We start from the raw sequence: 18,465 nt of genomic DNA on the forward strand, positions 1-18,465 counted from the left end.
TATCTTATTAAAAAATATATAAGATATCTTATAAAGGATGTAAGTAATCTCATCAACTGTTGGAAGATATCTTATAACTTTTATAATAAATTTCTTGTGCATATTATAAATTTTTTACATTATATTGTGCATTATTATAATGAATGAAACAGCGATACAATAGACTGCAAGAATTAAATATGATTTAAAGAAGGTATATTGCACGTCTCATGTAAAGATGTTGTATGAAAGATCGAAAAAATTAAGTTATTCAAAAATATATAATAAAACCAGATGGAACTTATGTCTTGATTCAAACGTTTTTGAGAATGAGTTTAAAAGACATGTATTGACAAAAAATAGACAAAATAATCTGAGTTTAAATCAAGCAATAAACGATTTATAATGTGAGGGGGTATCCCCGAATTTCAGAAAAACTGCCTCCGTGAAACAAAATAAATTTTGCATGAACATGTTCTTCGAGTTTTCCCACGCACATATAAACTGTCGCTTTGTAAAAAAAATTTCACGGGGGCATTTTTTTTAAAATTAATTTTTCTTTTCTTTATTTTTTGTTGTTGTTGTTGTTGTAAAATTCAAAAATTTGAAACGACTACACTGATATTATTTTCCTCCGTAATCTGTGGTATAATGCGTAGTTCAGTGGGTAAGTTCGTCGACTTTAAAAGGTTAAGATATTTTCTTTTTAAAACGACCGGGTTCGAATCCCTCACAAACATTTTTTTTTTTTAAATTACGGTTTCCATCTAGATTTTTTTCTGAATTGAAACACACTTCTAGTTTTTATAAATGTTCCATGTCAATCGCTGTTTATTACAATGTGCCAAATTGGAAATAAGCTTCCAAACTGGACATTGTTTAGTTTGTGAATAGGACTCGCAACAAACACGCCGAATACAGCATGCAATACCTGTGTTTTGATAGTGTCAAAGGTTGCTAACGAGAACTTGTATATTTTTCTAAATGGAAGGTGTTGACAAAGGCATAATATGATGCCTTTTACGAAAAATCGTTGTGAACTTTGCAAAGGTTTGAAAGAAAATTTTTAAGGTAAAAAAAACAACGTTAAAACGTTTGGTTGGATAAGAAGATATGTATTCCAGTTGCAAATTGCCATGGTGATTCAATCAATGTTTTTAGGTGCATGTACTTCGAATTATGTTGAACTTTATTTATTAATGCGTATTAAACTTCCCATATTTTGTTTTGTGGTCAGAGTCATGTACAATTGCCAACTGTTGGTTGTAGAAATAATACATACGAGTATTTAAGAGCTTTTAGACTGTAGCACATGTAGTATAGAATATTAAATATTCGATACACTCGTAACATAAAACCATATACATTGTATCCGATACTAAGAAGGGGAAAAAAAGACAATTTCATTTTCACGATTTCAAAAATTATGTTTAGACTACACGCATGTATAATGTATTGACATAAAATGTATTAGGCTTGTCCCTAATACTGAGGAATTCTACAGGTATTTTTAGAATGGCAAATACGCAATAAGAGTATAAATATAGATGAAGGTCAGTTCTACGTCACGAGTGCGGGCACGGGAAGATCCCGCTTCGGTGCAATACCCTTTAGTCTTTACTTCAAACATATTTTGTTTATATACATCCCCAATTTTTGTTGTTGAGAGAAAGCATGTTGATGTAACTTTGTGCTATAGATGAAAAACTCGCCATGAATTTATGTAAGCTATATGGCAAGCCCTTTTAATATTTATTCGAAAAATAAGATATCTCTTTAAATTAAAGAGATATCTCTTATTCTATAAAGTGAGAGATATCCCTTAATTTTAAGAGATATCTCTCTAAAAAAAGAAATATCTCTTTCACTTAGAGATATTTCTCTTTCACTTAGACAGATGTCTCTTACATTTTGGGAGATATCTCATTCACTTAGAGAGATATCTCTTACACTTTAAGAGATATCTCTTCTCTCGAAGCATAAGAGATATCTCTTTAATCATTGAAAAAGAGATATCTATCAAAGAGAAAGAGATATCTCTTTCTAATACTTTTTATTAGTTTGAATACTTAAAGCTGTATGGTCCGAATTACAACATTTTTTTCCATCTCGTAAATACGCTATTAAATCATCACACGTATGTAGTTATGAGACTGTACGACATATCATAAATTATTTCACCTGTTTTAACCCAAATAATTTGATTTTTAAATCGATGTTTACAAATAACCGCGTCACTCTGTCATTTCAAGTGACAGTCACGTGACCAGTTCAAACTTTCAGATCATCGGTGGTCTTATCTGTGTAAAGCTGTGTATTTTGTTATAACAGTACCGTACCATAAGTTTAACAGAAATAAAAATATCAAATACCTCTTAGTAATTCGTTGTTTTACGCTCTTTCAACCTTAAAACTAGACATTTGCGTATGAGTTAATACATCATGTTGGGATTCCCCTGACGCGCGTGGGTCTATTTATAGACGTCTATTATGGGATGATTTATATATGTAGCCACTATATTTACTTTCTAAATAATATTCGCACTGTTTTCTTTTACATGCAGATGTTTTCAAGCATGTAATTAAGGGAAAGTTAATAACTTTATAAAGTAATTAATCTGCTTTAAAGTAATTATGTACAAAAATAATACATGAACATCGGGTCATACAGCTTTAAGGAATTTTCCTTAAACCGGAAGCCCGCCGAAGGCTGCAATCCCGGGCGAAGATTTTGCGTTTACCGCATGTGAAGTGTATACAGGTAACAAAATAAAAAGACAATAAATTGATAAAATGTGTGAGCCAGACTGGATTTAGCCTCTTGGCAACTTGATAATGTTTACCCCAACCACCTCTTCAACCTTTTCCGCCGCCGTTTTTACAAGTTAGAAGTATATTGTGATTGGTTAAAATAGGGTTACATCATATATCACTGATGCATATACAGGGGAAAATCATTATGATCACCGTGGGGAAAAAATTAAAAGATATCTCTTTAAGTAAAGAGATGTCTCTTTTTGAAAACAGATATCTCTTTAAAGAGATATCTCTTTTTACATTGATAGAGATATATTTCTTTACGCTAGAGAGATATCTCTTTCTCCGTAAGAGATATCTCTCTAATAGCTCTAAGAGATACCTCTCAAAGAGAAAGAGATATCTCCTTAGCGTAAAGAGATATATCTTGTTTAAAGGGATATCTTTTCAGTGAGATATCTCCCTAGCGTAAACAGATATTTCTCTAACTTACAGAGATATCTCTCCAACCAATATATACTCTTTATTGCTTAAGACATATGTCTTATCACATCAATTTCATAAATATATAAATGACATTGTATGGCGGTGTACAAACTCAAGCAAGCAACAGAGAACAACTTTTAAACAAGGTTTTCTCACAACTTAAGTGCAAGACAAAATATTTCCCTAAATTACAAAGTTCGTGTACATTAAGTGCAAGACATAAATATTTCCCTAAATTACAAAGTTCGTGTACATTATGTGCAAGACATAAATATTTCCCTAAATTACAAAGTTCGTGTACATTATGTGCAAGACATAAATATTTCCCTAAATTACAAAGTTCGTGTACATTATGTGCAAGACATAAATATTTCCCTAAATTACAAAGTTCGTGTACATTAAGTGCAAGACATAAATATTTCCCTAAATTACAAAGTTCGTGTACATCATGAACACTTAATAATTGTACAAATTTGAAAACAGATGGTTTTTGCCAATAATACTTTTTGATATATTTATGTCGAAATTCCTCGTAATGAGGGCAAATTAATATAAAGTGGTATTCGTCCTCTATGTCATTTTTACAAAATTTACATACTCTATTTTCTCTAAGTATATTGTTATGGTGGCCTGTTTCAATTTCAAGATTATGAGAGGATAGTCTAATTCGACAAATGTGCTTTTTATACATATTAGGTATAGCTTTACAAAGGTAATACTGTAACGAAAAGTGATCAATAACATGCTTGTAAATAGTACACTTTGAAGAACAATTAATTTGTTCAACTAAACGTTGAATACACATATCAGTCAACCTCTGTTTTATAATAGGAAAGAAAAATTTAGAAGTTGCATTCTCCTGATCGCACCAAATATATCCTAACCCTATATCGTGCAAATTTTGTTTAATGCAATAGGTCCAGTTTTTGCTACAATTTTTCATTCTATCACAGTTGCAATATAATTCATCGTAACAATTTTTAATCATACAATTTTCACTACGCAATACTTTAAATCAAAATTTGAACATTCTGAAGAATCGAATGATTTTCATGGGTAACCGCCTAGTTTCAAAATACACCGAGGCAAAATTTATGTTTTTTTTCGCACACCTAAAACAGATTTTATAAACTCTAACTGTATCTTTTCTATATCTCTGGCATTACGGCTACCCCATACTTCGCAACCATAATTCAGAATACTTGCTACATATGTGTCAAAAAGTGCCAATAGTGTTTCTGTATTAAAGCACATTTTTTTTTTATTGTAATGAGAACATAGCTTTTCTACCTTGACAGGCTAATTGTTTTTGCGTAAAATTGTAGTTACCATTAAAGTTAAATAAAACACCAAGGTATACAAATTTATCAACAACTTCAATTGGCTGACCATTCAGATTCCATTTTTCTGTATGTTTGATTTTACTCCCATTCCTAAAAGTAACAATTTTTGTTTTATCAACATTAACAGTAAGATATCCCAGTCAGTTGTATATTCATATAACTCATCTAACATATTTTGAAGCTCATGTACGCTTTCAGCAAAAATGACCATATCATCTGCATACATCAAAACATACAGGTTTAGCTCTCGCAACTGTAATGGCACAATATCGTGTTTTTAAAATTCTACTTCAAAATCATTCACATATAACGAAAAAAGGATGGGAGATAACACTTCTCCTTGTAATAGTCCTACGTTACTTTAAAAAACTTCTGACATCATACCTGCAGATTTAACACTAGATTTCATGCTTTGATACATAACCCGGATAATGCGTTGTAATTTACCTCTAATACAATACGTGCTGAGCTTTTTCCACAATTTAAATTCGATCAACAGTGTCAAATGTTTTCTTGAAATCTATGAAACAAGAATATAATCTTTTCTCTCTAGTATAAAGAGATATATCTCTTATTTATAAAGAGATATCTTGTTTTACGAATAAATAGTAAAAGGGCTTGCCATAAAGCTAACTATCAATCAAAGGCATCCTCTCCTTAAAACATGATTTTTGAAACATTTTATGCATGCTTCATAATATTGATAAAAAATGATACCTTTCAATTTCATATACCGTACTAGTACGTAGATTCTTTCAGATTTAAATAAATTATAGATATACGTATGAACTCCTCACACTTGGATGATGAAAGATATACACATTAAAAACGGACAATTGTACATATCTATCATTTCAAGCAAAATGTGATTTTCTACCTTTGTTTTCTGTAACGTTATCCAAAATGAATCTTGCCTGAGCTACCCTGCTCATTTACGTATACACATCTCACTGAAAACTAATAGGGGCTCAATGAACAGTCAATTAGTCCTGAAATTGGACAACTATATACATGTTCACAACATAGTTCAAAATGCTTGCATATGATTTTCACTAGCTGTAATTGTTAGGTGCTGGTTGGATATATCCATCCCACAAGATCTGCACATCCTTGCTGTACACCAACTCTAGGCATCATCATTCTGTACTTCAAGTAACAAAACAGTGTCAATCTTTGAACCCTTACCACGAACCTGTTCTGACTTTAGGATCATAGAATGGAATCATGGCTTATGAGCAACGAATGTAACAATATTATTGGAAAATTTGCCAATTATATATATATAGCTGTTCATTATTAAGAATATTTTGTTTTATCATGAACTTGAAAATTCTTTTTTCTGTATCTATCTTCTGGATAATCAGTCTTTTATGATTTATGTATTTGAATTTTGTATTCCCCCTGGGCCCCAAATCGGAAATAAATTACTTACTTACAGGGGAATCAAAGACAAAAGTTAATCTGTTTCAGTTTTTAATTTTTACATACAATACAATATCGACTATGTGTACTGAATACTTGTAAGTTACAGAAAGTTGATATTGTATGTATGATATAACTCACATGAAAACGTCAAAATATGAAATATACAATGTTGATAATTAACGGAGATGCACTTATCAAATAAGTCGTAGTCTGATTACTTGAGTCACGTGATGAAAACAGTTTCTGTGGCGCCATTTTTCATTTCACTTTTGTCTAGACGAAAAACTAAAAAATGTTCTCTCATGCGCTACCAGCCAATCTGTCCCATAATTACGTAGATAAAATTTCTATCTGAATATCGATACTTCTTTAATTGCACAAAATGGGAACGCATTGATTTTGTACCGATTCCAGTTGAAGTTTGACATCCAGTCAGCAGAGACGATCCCCAAAATGGCGCGAGGTTCTTCCGATAATGGACTTCGACTTGTCTCCAAGGAATGCATCCATTTCTAATTCTCATACAACGGACAGACGACAGAGAAATAAATGGCCAAGGTTTGGCTACAAATTGAATGTTTAGTTTTTTATGTGTCTTGCTTCCCTTGGGATGGTGGTATCGGGGAAGGCAGCAGTATCCTTTTTCGATGCTCATATTTTCACTTAGTTCCCTGATGTTTTAATAGATAACGTGAAATAATCTGAATAGAAACATCATATGTGTCTGTCAAACGATTACAAAAACTAGTCGTGAAAATAATGGGGACTGGGGTTGCATAAAAACTATATTTGATATAAAACAAAAGACAATTGTATTTTCTACATGTATATTTGATTATTTATACCCAATTTTCTCGCATTGTTTTCGAAATATTTAAAATGACTTATGACCAGATGAAAATGTTGAGAAACCTAATGCAGCATTCTGAGAATACATAAATAAAATATATACATTATAGTTCTAAGATCAAGTCGAGTAGTGGGGTGGAAACAAATGTTACATCACTCATTTAATTTTCTTTCTATTTTTTTTATGTGTGATCCGGAGTATCCCACAGCATCGTTTATTTCATGATGTACAAGGGAAAATATCGAAGCAAACATGCGTAAAACACCAATTAAAGCTTAACTCTGAAGCATATGTTAGGCCCGTATCGACCGCTTGTCGTCAAAAAATCCACCGTGGCATTTTACAAGTTGGTCATAAAATGATTTATTTTCCAGAACTGTTCTTTGATATTCTGTCGAGTGCCTTAATTCAATATTTACCATTAAGAGAACAAAAACCTTGCCATAACATTGCAACGAAAGCTTTAGACGCTGGTTGTATGACATTTGGCGCGCCGCGGCACGTGCCTTACCGCTCCGCCCAAAATGATACAGTACATGTAAATTACCTCTTTTAGCATCTCCCCCATCGAGGATTCATTATCCCAAGCATGACATCTTTACGGTGTAGAACTAATTAATTGCACTTTAATAGACAATTCCATTTGTAAATACACACAATCGGGAGACCTCCGAGAATTAAGTCTGACGTGAAATTTTATTTAATTTTTCTTCAGTCTGTCTTTTGCATGGATCTTCCTTCCAGTATGGGAAATAAATATGTCTCAAATTTCAAAGAACATCTTAAAATCTAATTAAGATACTATAAATTGTTTAACGTATTCTGAAATACTGGTTCAATGTACAGCAGTCTTTCAACCAAATTAAAAAAGATAAAATAATAAATCACTCTTTAGTTATTGTAAAATTTGATTAATAGTCGATTAATTTTTACTTGTTTTGGATTATTTTAAATTAAGAAGGAAATTGTTAATAAGAATGTGCCTACTATAACTAAATATCTATATTTTAATTCTATTCATGGGTTTTTATGTCATAATGTTAAAAATAAACCATGTTCTGTCTTGTGTATTTTCAAAAACCTGAAATATATTTTTAAGTATGGGTTTCCTATATACCGGTCCAGTGTTTTGTGTATAGTGTTCACTGATGTGTTTTGATTTAGGCCTAATGAATAAAAACATTTCAATTCTCATCATTCGTCAAAATATGTACATGTTTATTTTTGTGTAAATTGACGGGTTATATGGCCCAATGTAAATTATCTAACGACAAAATACAGTTGGTTTAAAAATAAATATGATAATCATATGATTATATGAAAATTGCGAATGAGGAAAAAAAAAAGAGAGACACTGGGCTCTATACATGAGGGTATAATAATATATATATATTTTTAAATCCTTTGAATGCGGTAATATATAGAATTATACGAGACGGAACAAATTAGCGAAATATTTTGAACTATGCAATAAATATGTTATATTTATTAAATCTCTCTCTTTCTTTCTCCCCCCCCCCCCTCTCTCTCTCTCTCTCCATAACTGAAATTTCATGTACATATGTGTACTCAATATTTATTTCTTCTTCTCAAATATTCTGTCAAGTTAAAATATAAATGAGGACTGCACACAAATGATTTGTACTTCTCATTTTGAGAAATATGATTTATTTAGATAGTTTCGTGTTGGAATTTATGTACTTTATCTCGATAGAGAATAGCGTAGTAATTACCGACGCTCCAAATTGAATTCTCTTCGTGATTGGAGGTGTGAATTTCCCGGCTCCGGCTAATGTCCCCGAGAAGCGGGTCAGGGGGCACAATATTTCCACACCTAACTCAACAAGAATGGACCAAGGCAGGAGATGATTTTCCAAGTGGGACCGTTTTCGATTTTCTTGTCTGCTTGTGCAAAGTGTAAAACATGGAAAGTGACGCATAGTTCGACATAAAGCACGCATTCCAGTTACGATAGAAACCAATCTTCTAAAGAAAAAGCATATAATTATTCTTATTGTATTCTCTGTTCTTTCAGCATATTGTTCTCGCGCTTTGAATTTTTATTGTTAACAATCAGACGCCCGTTTTATCTTGTAATGATTCTAATCTCTTTTTTTTTTTTTTTTTTTGGTCAAAAATTTTTATCTACGAAAAGATAATTTAAAACAGTCACATTTTTGTTGTTTTTAAACCTTTACACCCCAAAAATGATTATCCAGATAATTTTTGACAATTTCTTAGATCTTAAATCCCTTCACTTTTATTTTAGGGCCGGTTTGGGTGAATATTTTTGCTTGGTTACTGGGCATTATAATTAAACGTAGACTTGTACAGTGACGTCAGGCGTGTGTCAGATATATGGCTGTGAGGATTTTTATTTTTTTTTAATTACACGCATACCCTTAACTATATACAGAACCAAGAGACACTACTTCAATAAATTCCATTGAACATGTTGAAGTTGAATTACAAATCTTCCAAAACTACTGTTTTATTTTGCATTTGAAAAACGCTGTCAATATAATTCGTGCCAAATTAAGGCTTACTAAATTATTATTCATTCTGACAAGACATCTCTCTAAAGACGTGAAAGATGCGTGTTATAAAAAGAGTATAACTAGTAAGTCTTTTCCATTGTTTTGAGAATAATTATATTATTGAGATATGTTGAAACACAAGTATAACGTTATGAAATATATATTGTAATTTGTCTGTTTTCAGTCTATCAACTTAAATTTCCAGTATGAAAGATGGCACGAGTGTGGGAGTGAGTGGCTAAAATGTTTGTGCAGAAATATTACATCTGTAACATACGTCATACGTATAGATTTGCACAGAAGTAAAGTATTTTTAAAAAATGATACGGGTTTTCAATAAATTTTTAGACGTTTTATAAGTTATTTATAATTCTAAACGAACGATATCTATATACCACAAGATTTTGACACCGTTAGTGCTCTACGAGAGAGAAGGAGAGAGAGAGAGAGAGAGAGAGAGAGAGAGAGAGAGAGAGAGATTGTTTTTCTATCTGCAGCTACTGAAGGGATTTCATACTTTGAGCGTAAGTGGGTAGTCGTCTAAATGTTGTACATAAACATGAGCATGTGAAAATTCTACCCTGCCGCCAATCCTCCTATAAACACAGATGGATGAGATCGATTTTGGGCGATTGACCGATTGACCGATCCTTGTTTCAGGTGGAAACTCTTGTCTGTTGAGATTGTCAATATTCTTCCAATTACATATGCTGTAACGTTGTACGGTGATATCGACATCTGATTAGGAGAACCTCAAAGTCTTAAAAAAAAATCATTAATTGTCATGACAGTTGACATTCTAACTTTGTGAACACTGAACATTGGGGTTTATGTTAGTGCACCTCAGCCTTTCCGATATCAAAGAATCGTCACATGACGTGTCTGTAAAATATGACCGCAATTCACCTAATTGTTTCATACATATACATGTACCATTTTTAAAAAAAAAGAAAGGAAATGCTATTGAATATTAAATTGGTGCTTTGTTGTGATTTTAAACCAGAAGAGTGGCGTAGGGTCATCTCTAAGTTATGTACATGTGAAGACCATTGTTATTCAGTTTTAGAGACACATAAATATTTACCCGATTTTAATTAGTAGATTTACAAAATATATTTGAACCTAGTCTGATCAAAGGCAGGTAATTTGACTTCTCAGACTTGGTAATGCGATTTGACTTCTTCGTTACAATATTTCCCCGCAAAATCTGTGAAATCTTAAGCAAACCTCAGTTAACATTATTGGCGTGAGAATTCACGACCAAAATCACCTACCAACTGCCACAGTCCATAAAAAAGAGTACTTCAAAAGACTACATTAATATCTTGTCAAAACTTTGTTACTTGAAATCGCACGCGCTCGCAGTGATTTTAATTAGATTACATTATTTGTGAGTAAGCTTCCTATGGTTTATCTATATTATTTTTATGTCAGTTACAGACATTCTAAGTAGTGTTATAGTTGTAGGCCATGAACATGGGAAAATACATTTTTCACACGTAACATTGTTATCCAAGCTTTATATAAAGATATGCATTTATTTGATGAGATTTTACTCGGTCTGTGTTCGATATTAACCCATGAACTGCGAAATTTCAGCAAGGAATATTTTCATAATTAAGATTTCCTACTGTATGTACACGCACACAACAACAAACAAACAAAAAGAGAGATAAACAAAACAAAAACAGTATTTTAAAGTACATTTAATAACAGCAACACTTTAAATCAAAATCGTACACAACACTCAGTTTTCTAAACCTAATCGTTTCTTCATGAAATATTTTTCATATAAAAATTATAATCGGAAATGTATCCACCAAATCATGTAAAGCTCCCGTAAAATTTAAAGAAAATGCTTTTATATGTTAATGATAATGTACTAAGAATATAAAAAAGGGGGCGTGTCTTCATCAAGATTCTGATGGGAGGCAGGCGAGGCAAATGACAAATCAACACATCAAGGCTCAAAGATCGCCAATTTTGATAAAACTAACTCAAACTCCGAAAGATTCTTTGGTGAAAGTTGCAACAAGAATTTGTAAAATTTTGCATCTTACTACTCGGGCTTTTAACACCTTTTGGGGGAAACGGTGTTGGAAATAGAGGGAATTTGTGTTTCAGCTCTACACTTTTTGTGATAAAGTGACGAATTTTTGGCGTTCATTTAGTAGCCTGTATTTGCACCACAAGATAAGGTAAATTGTGTTGTTTTTCAACCAATATTTGCCAATCCATTTATTTCTCTGCATCGGAGTATCATAAAATATAACGGGTCATGGTAAGCTTTAATAATACGACATAATTATTTCATTTCTAAAAACAGTGGAAAAAGAAATTTCTTAGCTTGGGTGTAATCAAAGTCTCTGTTGAAAGGTGATCGTCTCATAATTAAGTTATCATTTTTCTGACAAACTCTTCCTACTACTTGTGATTGTTTGTTTTAATTTAAATGTCGCGGAACAGTTCGGACAAGTACTTCTAAAAAACAAACAATTAAATTCTACGTCTCCGCCCCTTTAATCAGATTGTCCAATCACAGGTGAGAATCGCGCCTAATTTCGCGGCGCACCGACTGAGTGGATAATTACACCTATTGTTACCTTGCATGATTGACAGTCGTGCATCTTGGCAGGACTGGAGGAGACAAAAGAAAACTCACCATTATCTTTTGATTTGATAAGTAAAAGTTATTTGTCAAAACATTCAGTCTTACCTTATTAGGACCCAGTACCGCCACCTTACCACAAAATCAACTCCGCTGCGAATCTTACATCACCTGAGTGAGCGAAATTACACACTCGCTACCTGTCTCCTTAACGATGCTCCTATTGCAGGGGAATCATTATTCCTCCCAGGGAGCTACAACATCTGCACCTATGTATGAAGAAGACATTATCAGCCAAAGGGCCAGGGCATTTCCGTTGAGCCATGGACTTATGCCCACCCCACAGGCTTTCAGCTTTGGATTTCCCGTGCATCCCGCACACGACCCCATGGGTCTTGCTAGTAAGTTTTAAAGATATATGAATTTGTCTGCCGATATTTTTAAATATTAGTATTTGTATATATTCTTATTTTGCTCCAAATTTAGATGAATATACACGACGAGGTTCAATTATCTCTTATTTCCTATATTCTCTATATAAAAGAAAATTTGTAATTATGGAGGCTGTCATTTCCAACAGCCTCCGTGTCAATTTCAGACCATTTCTTTGTTTATTTCTACCGATGACATCCACGGTTTCCTCTCATTTGTCGATATAAGATTAAGACAAAATTAGAAAATCACGTAATTTTTGTATCACATCAATTTATTGTCGGAATTCTTCATTTTTTTTTTTATTTAAAGAATGCTGAAATTAAGTTAGTGAAATCAAAGTATGCTATCAAATTCCTTACTGCAAAAGTACAGAATAAATAGAATGAATAATAATTGTGGACATTCTTATACATGATCCGAGATAACAAGTAGCTGATGTTGTTTTTGACAATTTGTCGAGGGCACGTGCCTTACGCTGATATCACAGTAGGGCGACGTTAGTGCACGCGCGTTCCCGCCAGCAAACAAAATTAACGCAACTTTATACCATAATAATAAAATCATTGAATTGGACCACAATCTCCACAATTCAGAAAGATTGTTACTGAAAACAAATGCTCGTATTTCTAATTTTATAGACAAATATCTTTTTTAAAAAAGTAAGATTCCCAACCTTGTTTCAGACATCAAAATGCATTTTCTAAAATTTAGTTTGCTATTTTGAATTAATATATGAAAATATTTTTTTAAAAATCATGGAATTTCAATTCGTGTATATTTTTCACAGAGAGATATAAAAGTTATAGCGAAATTTGTTTGTCTTTTTCTTTTGAAAATACAATTAACTTAGCGTTTAACATACGTAAAAACTTAATAATTTCTAGGACATACGGAACACAATAATAAATGAATAGTGCTTATTCTAAACAATATTTTTTAAATGTTTTTCTTTTCGTTTTAAGGTCAGAGTCAACAATTCGGGGGGTATCCTCCACTATCTTCCCATTCCGACCACAAGCGGATGCTGGGTCCCGGGCAGGGGGATACCATGGACAAAAATATCAAAATAACGCTAGAAAACAGAGATCTCTGGAGCAAATTTCACGGCATAGGAACAGAGATGATAATCACCAAAACCGGAAGGTAAAAACGAATATTTATTATCTTTCTTCAAACCTGAAGATATAGTTTCTTTTCTTACTTTTGAAAAATCGTTTTAATTGCAGATCTTAAAATACCAATAACAATGGAAATATATTAACCAAAGGGGGAAAAAACCCCCCAAAAAACCCCAACCCAACAAGAAACAAATAAACCAACAACTTATAATCAGAAGGAAAAAAAACCCAAAACTCTGAGTATGATAATTGACTAGTTTTAGCGGCGAGTACCATTTATTATCGGTTTCAGTATAGATATATTTCATTGTTTGTCGATTTATTACACTTTGTCGGACACTGGACACTGTAACACAATAGCAGGGTTGAAATTGGTCACTTTTTTCCCACGTTCTTCTCATATCCAGCCACTCGCCATCAAATCCGATTAACTATGGCATATAAGTTTATTTTTCATATTTAATCTTTTTTTCGTATCATTTATGGATTATTAAAAATGTTAGGTAACTTTCACTGGCGATGAATAACCCACTGCGCTTTTTCGCCGTGTGTTTCTAGCTTAAGATCCGAGGGTGCAAATTTGTAGGGTTGATAGGTGTGGGAATTTTCAGCGAAATGTCACGAAAGTTCCCCTATAAATAAGTTCGGCTTTGTTGTTTTTATTTCTGTTGATTATGAAACTACCACCTTCACTGTAGAGATTGACACTTATGAATGTCTAAGTTTATTTTTATCGAGCCTTTCAATTGCATTTCAGAGATTCTAACTACTGAACCTGCTCATAAAATAAGAATAAAATTCAATTTTAAGTTCTGTCAAATCCAAAATAAATGTATATATGTGAATGAAATAGAATTGTTCTCTTGGAATTGAACTTAAATTTCCAGGAAAAAAAAAGTGTACATAATAGTGTCTGCAAAAGTGTGAAAAGTATATATCAGGAGTTGAACTATCAGTATTTTCCGCTATTTATAATTCTTATCTGGACGCTCACTTCATTAAGCCATTTAAATCGTATTACACATTAATTCTGTTTATTTGCACGGAAAAGGGGTGGATTCTCCTATAGCCATGAAGTCTAAAAAAATTCAATAGAAATACGGCTTGTTAGTTTTGATGAATTATTTACAGTTTTCACAATTTTCTGATATCTAAAAAAAATCAAAACTAACCAATAGCCAAGAAATAGATACTCGACAATTAAAATTAGCTACGTGAAGCCTATTTTCTCTAATTAAGATATAAACAAGTCGTACACGTGGCTAAATTTTCGCGCGGTGGGGCGAGGTTTGCGCCGGTCGGCTTACTCAATCTTTTGTGTTCAGTCGCCCCACCTTCACGCCCCTCACAGCTGCCGGTCGCCACCTTTAAATTCGTTGGACTTCGGAAGTTAGAAATCCTCTTTTGAACCTAATAAATCAGCCAATTTTCCCTTCATTTATGCGACATCTGCTTAGTATTTTACTCATCTAAGTATGTTAATTTCTGTATAAGGTAGCACTTTTTTTTAATATATATATATTTTAATCCATTTGTATAATCTGACTTTTACAATTCAAAAATAGAAGTATTTCAGCATTGTGAATTATTGTATATTTTATCTTTAATCTTTTATCTATTTATTTTCAAGAAATTAATTTGGATTAGTGTCAATTTTTTCCAATTCACTGCGTATTTAACATTTACATTCGTGAATTGGATTGAATTGTAAAATCGTCGCCATAAACTTATAATTGGCGATTATTAAATTACCATGTTATAACACCGTCGGCCATGTATTAATCGTAAGAAAACATCGGAATATTTGTCTGAAAATTACCACATCCTGCAATTATCTTTTGTAATTACAAGAGAAGGTGTGAGACGACCCTTGTATCTATAAGGTCTGCGCGACAGGATTAAAGGAGACCAAAGTCATACTACCGTGAAAAGAATTTAACATTGCATGACCTATCAGAGTAATTATCGAATTTGTCGATTTTCACGAAAAGAAATAATTTTTCATCGACTAATTTCATCTTTCGGGGCGGTGTGATCATAGAGGTGTAAGTGTGAATTTACACGAATTTTGAAGTGTTTCTTCACACAGATAAAAATTTCATATAGAATCAGGAGTGCGTTTACTTCCATGAAAGAACTATTTCAAGAGTATAGACTAATCTTGCTGTTTCTTTTTTTTTAAATGCGATAAAAAGATCAGCCTGCCTGCGGCATGTACAATCTGTTTGTTTTACACAAAAACAAATTTGTTCAGAAGTGTTTCCCTGTCCGTAGAAGTGAGAGTTTGAAAAACAGATAATTGATTTAAACGAAAGTGGTATTCACAAGTTTAGACTCAAGATGTGTTCATTTTTATACAAACACAAAAGATTTTTTACGCGCTCTTCTCCTTGCTTCACACAAATTAGATAAAGATAAGTCTAAAAGAATGCAAGGAACGATAATTGTAAATCAACCTTTAAGAACAATGTTAGCGACAAGCACAAATAAGATGAAATTAGAAATTCATTGCCAAATAATGGCAATAAATTTTATCATGCAATTTCACCACATATATACAATAATAATAATATTATAATAATTATTTTTTTGAAAAACACCACAAAGCCGATTGAGTATGCTCCACTATAGTTCTGGAATGTAATAAATATTGCTTATAACAATATTTTATTCTTTTTTATTTTAGACGGATGTTCCCCACTCTGAAGGTAAACTTGGAGGGATTGGATCCGCATTCAAAGTACATTCTTCTGGTGGACATCGTTCCTGTGGATGACTGTCGCTATAAATACCACAACTCAGAATGGGTGGTGACCGGTAAAGCTGAGCCCCACATGCCGGGGCGCCTGTACATCCACCCAGACTCCCCCGCTTCCGGGTCTCACTGGATGAAGCAACCCATGACCTTTCACAAACTGAAGTTGACCAACAACAATCTGGATCAAAATGGACATGTAAGTTACATTAAATTTTTTTCGTATTTTTATTTTTTAGATTTTAGTTACAATCGACAGAAACTGAAGAAATCGTCAAAACTATTACCCTGGTCAAACACATCTAGAAGCAAATGCTCACAGGAATCTCATTCTTCTTTCATCTAATTTCTTTTCCTTAACAAAAATGAATTGCTGTTGCAATTTGGTCACAATAAACATCGAACAATAGGGATTTCAGATATTCAAAGTTATCTAAAATCACGCGCCTCGTGCGAGTCATTTCACTAAGTCTTCAAACCTAGTAATCCCTTGGTGCCAGAACACATGCGCACAAATTCATCAAGATGATTGTTGGAAAACTTTCTTTCGTGCCAAATCTTAATCTATTAAATAAGACATTTTCTTTCGAATAACTATTACAAAATTGAAGGAAGAGAAGAAAGGACTTTTTTGGTGGAGTAACCTTTTCCCGGTTTCCTGCAAATCGACCGGAGACAATGAAGACATAAAGCGTCTCACGACCCGTTTATCATATCTATAACAAAATAATAATTCTTGATACGATCACTTCGCAGAGCTATCAAAACTTGATACTTTTGTCTACCCTGAGGCTTTTTGATAATGCTCATCTGGTCTTGTTTATTCTTTAGCGCTCACCACTAAACAATTAGCATTATTTTACGAAAGTGACGAAGCAACGACAGGCCTAACACTGATGGGGATCTGGGCTCCGTGTAAAAAGAACAGTCCGGATTTCTAAAACGGTCGCTAATTTGTTGATTACATTACCCTCCCCCGGGTATGATGTCTTCTTTTACCCGTCACGGACCAAATGAGTTGATCTTTGGGGGGAAATATTGCATTGGAGAATACCATGCAATACGATATGATTTTTATCTTCTCGAGCTAAAATACAAAATGATGGCAATGCTATTGTTCTCTTATTACCACAAACACATGTCGATGATTTGGTGTTCTTTTTTTACCCATAGTTTTTTGGGGGGAGGAGAGGAGAGAGAGAGAAAGGAACATGACAATCTACGAAGTAATTCATGCTTTCTATTAAATGGACAGCAGACTTAAATATTTCGGTCTACGGACGTCACGGAGTGAGAATTATCATGTCAAATTTGCACCTTTGGAATATCAGAGAGAGAGAAATCCCGTCCGAGATTAATTAACTTTCCGCAAAAATTGACACATATAGAACACTAATAACTAGACATTTCACACTAGCATCAGTCAAATTACAAATGTTGAAAATTACCTGTGCATTATTCATTATATGACATAAACTACGCTGATAATTACAATATCAAGCACAAAAGAATGATGATTTTTATTACACTTTGATGAAAATCGCGGTATCTTTTGACCAAGTCTTAATCTGTTGCAATAATGGGTTGTTTTTTTTTAACTATGTTCCTTTTTTTTGCAGATAATTTTGAATTCCATGCACAAGTATCAACCCAGAGTTCATGTGGTGCAAGCCAATGATATTTTCACAATGAGGTGGAATTCGTTCAATACGTACGCATTCGAAGAAACTGTCTTCATCGCCGTAACGGCGTACCAGAACGAACAGGTGAGTGTGGCTACCACGACATTAAGTACAGCACAGTGTTCAATATTTGATGTATCTCACGGCACCTGTTTTAATCAATTCATGCCATCAACATCACACCATAACAATTCGGTGTTTGGACTATTGCGTGAGGTAGATAAAAAAGGAAAGAATGGAGTTTATTCAAAGGATCAAGACCGACAATAGACATCACCACTTCAGTTCGACCCTTGATTTGTGCAACTCGTTATTAATTCCACTTGACGTTGTGTTGACTTTACGGCTAGTTCGATAGGAAATACCATTATTTTGATACTTGCACAAACATATCACGTAACTACCTTTTATTTCATTGACAATTTTCAATCCGTATATCGCAAAAATGTCTCTACCCCAAATTCCTGAAAATAACGCGTTTTGTCTACCG

General features: G+C 33.1%; 1 protein-coding gene across 2 annotated transcripts in view; it reads left to right on the forward strand.

The window, feature by feature from the left end:
* Positions 1-11,871: 11,871 nt before the first annotated feature.
* LOC125664760 (T-box transcription factor TBX6-like) overlaps positions 11,872-18,465 on the forward strand; it is an 8,991-nt gene continuing 2,397 nt past the window's right edge. For both annotated transcript variants that reach the window (XM_048897572.2, XM_048897573.2), the window contains exons 1-4: positions 11,872-12,386; positions 13,383-13,563; positions 16,225-16,492; positions 17,913-18,059. In XM_048897572.2, coding sequence (XP_048753529.2) covers positions 12,200-12,386; positions 13,383-13,563; positions 16,225-16,492; positions 17,913-18,059 — 783 coding nt within the window. In that variant the 5' untranslated portion in view covers positions 11,872-12,199. The remainder of the gene's footprint in view (positions 12,387-13,382; positions 13,564-16,224; positions 16,493-17,912; positions 18,060-18,465) is intronic.

Source organism: Ostrea edulis, chromosome 1 (genome assembly GCF_947568905.1).
Source record: "Ostrea edulis chromosome 1, xbOstEdul1.1, whole genome shotgun sequence".
NCBI classification, from domain to species: Eukaryota; Metazoa; Mollusca; class Bivalvia; order Ostreida; family Ostreidae; genus Ostrea; species Ostrea edulis.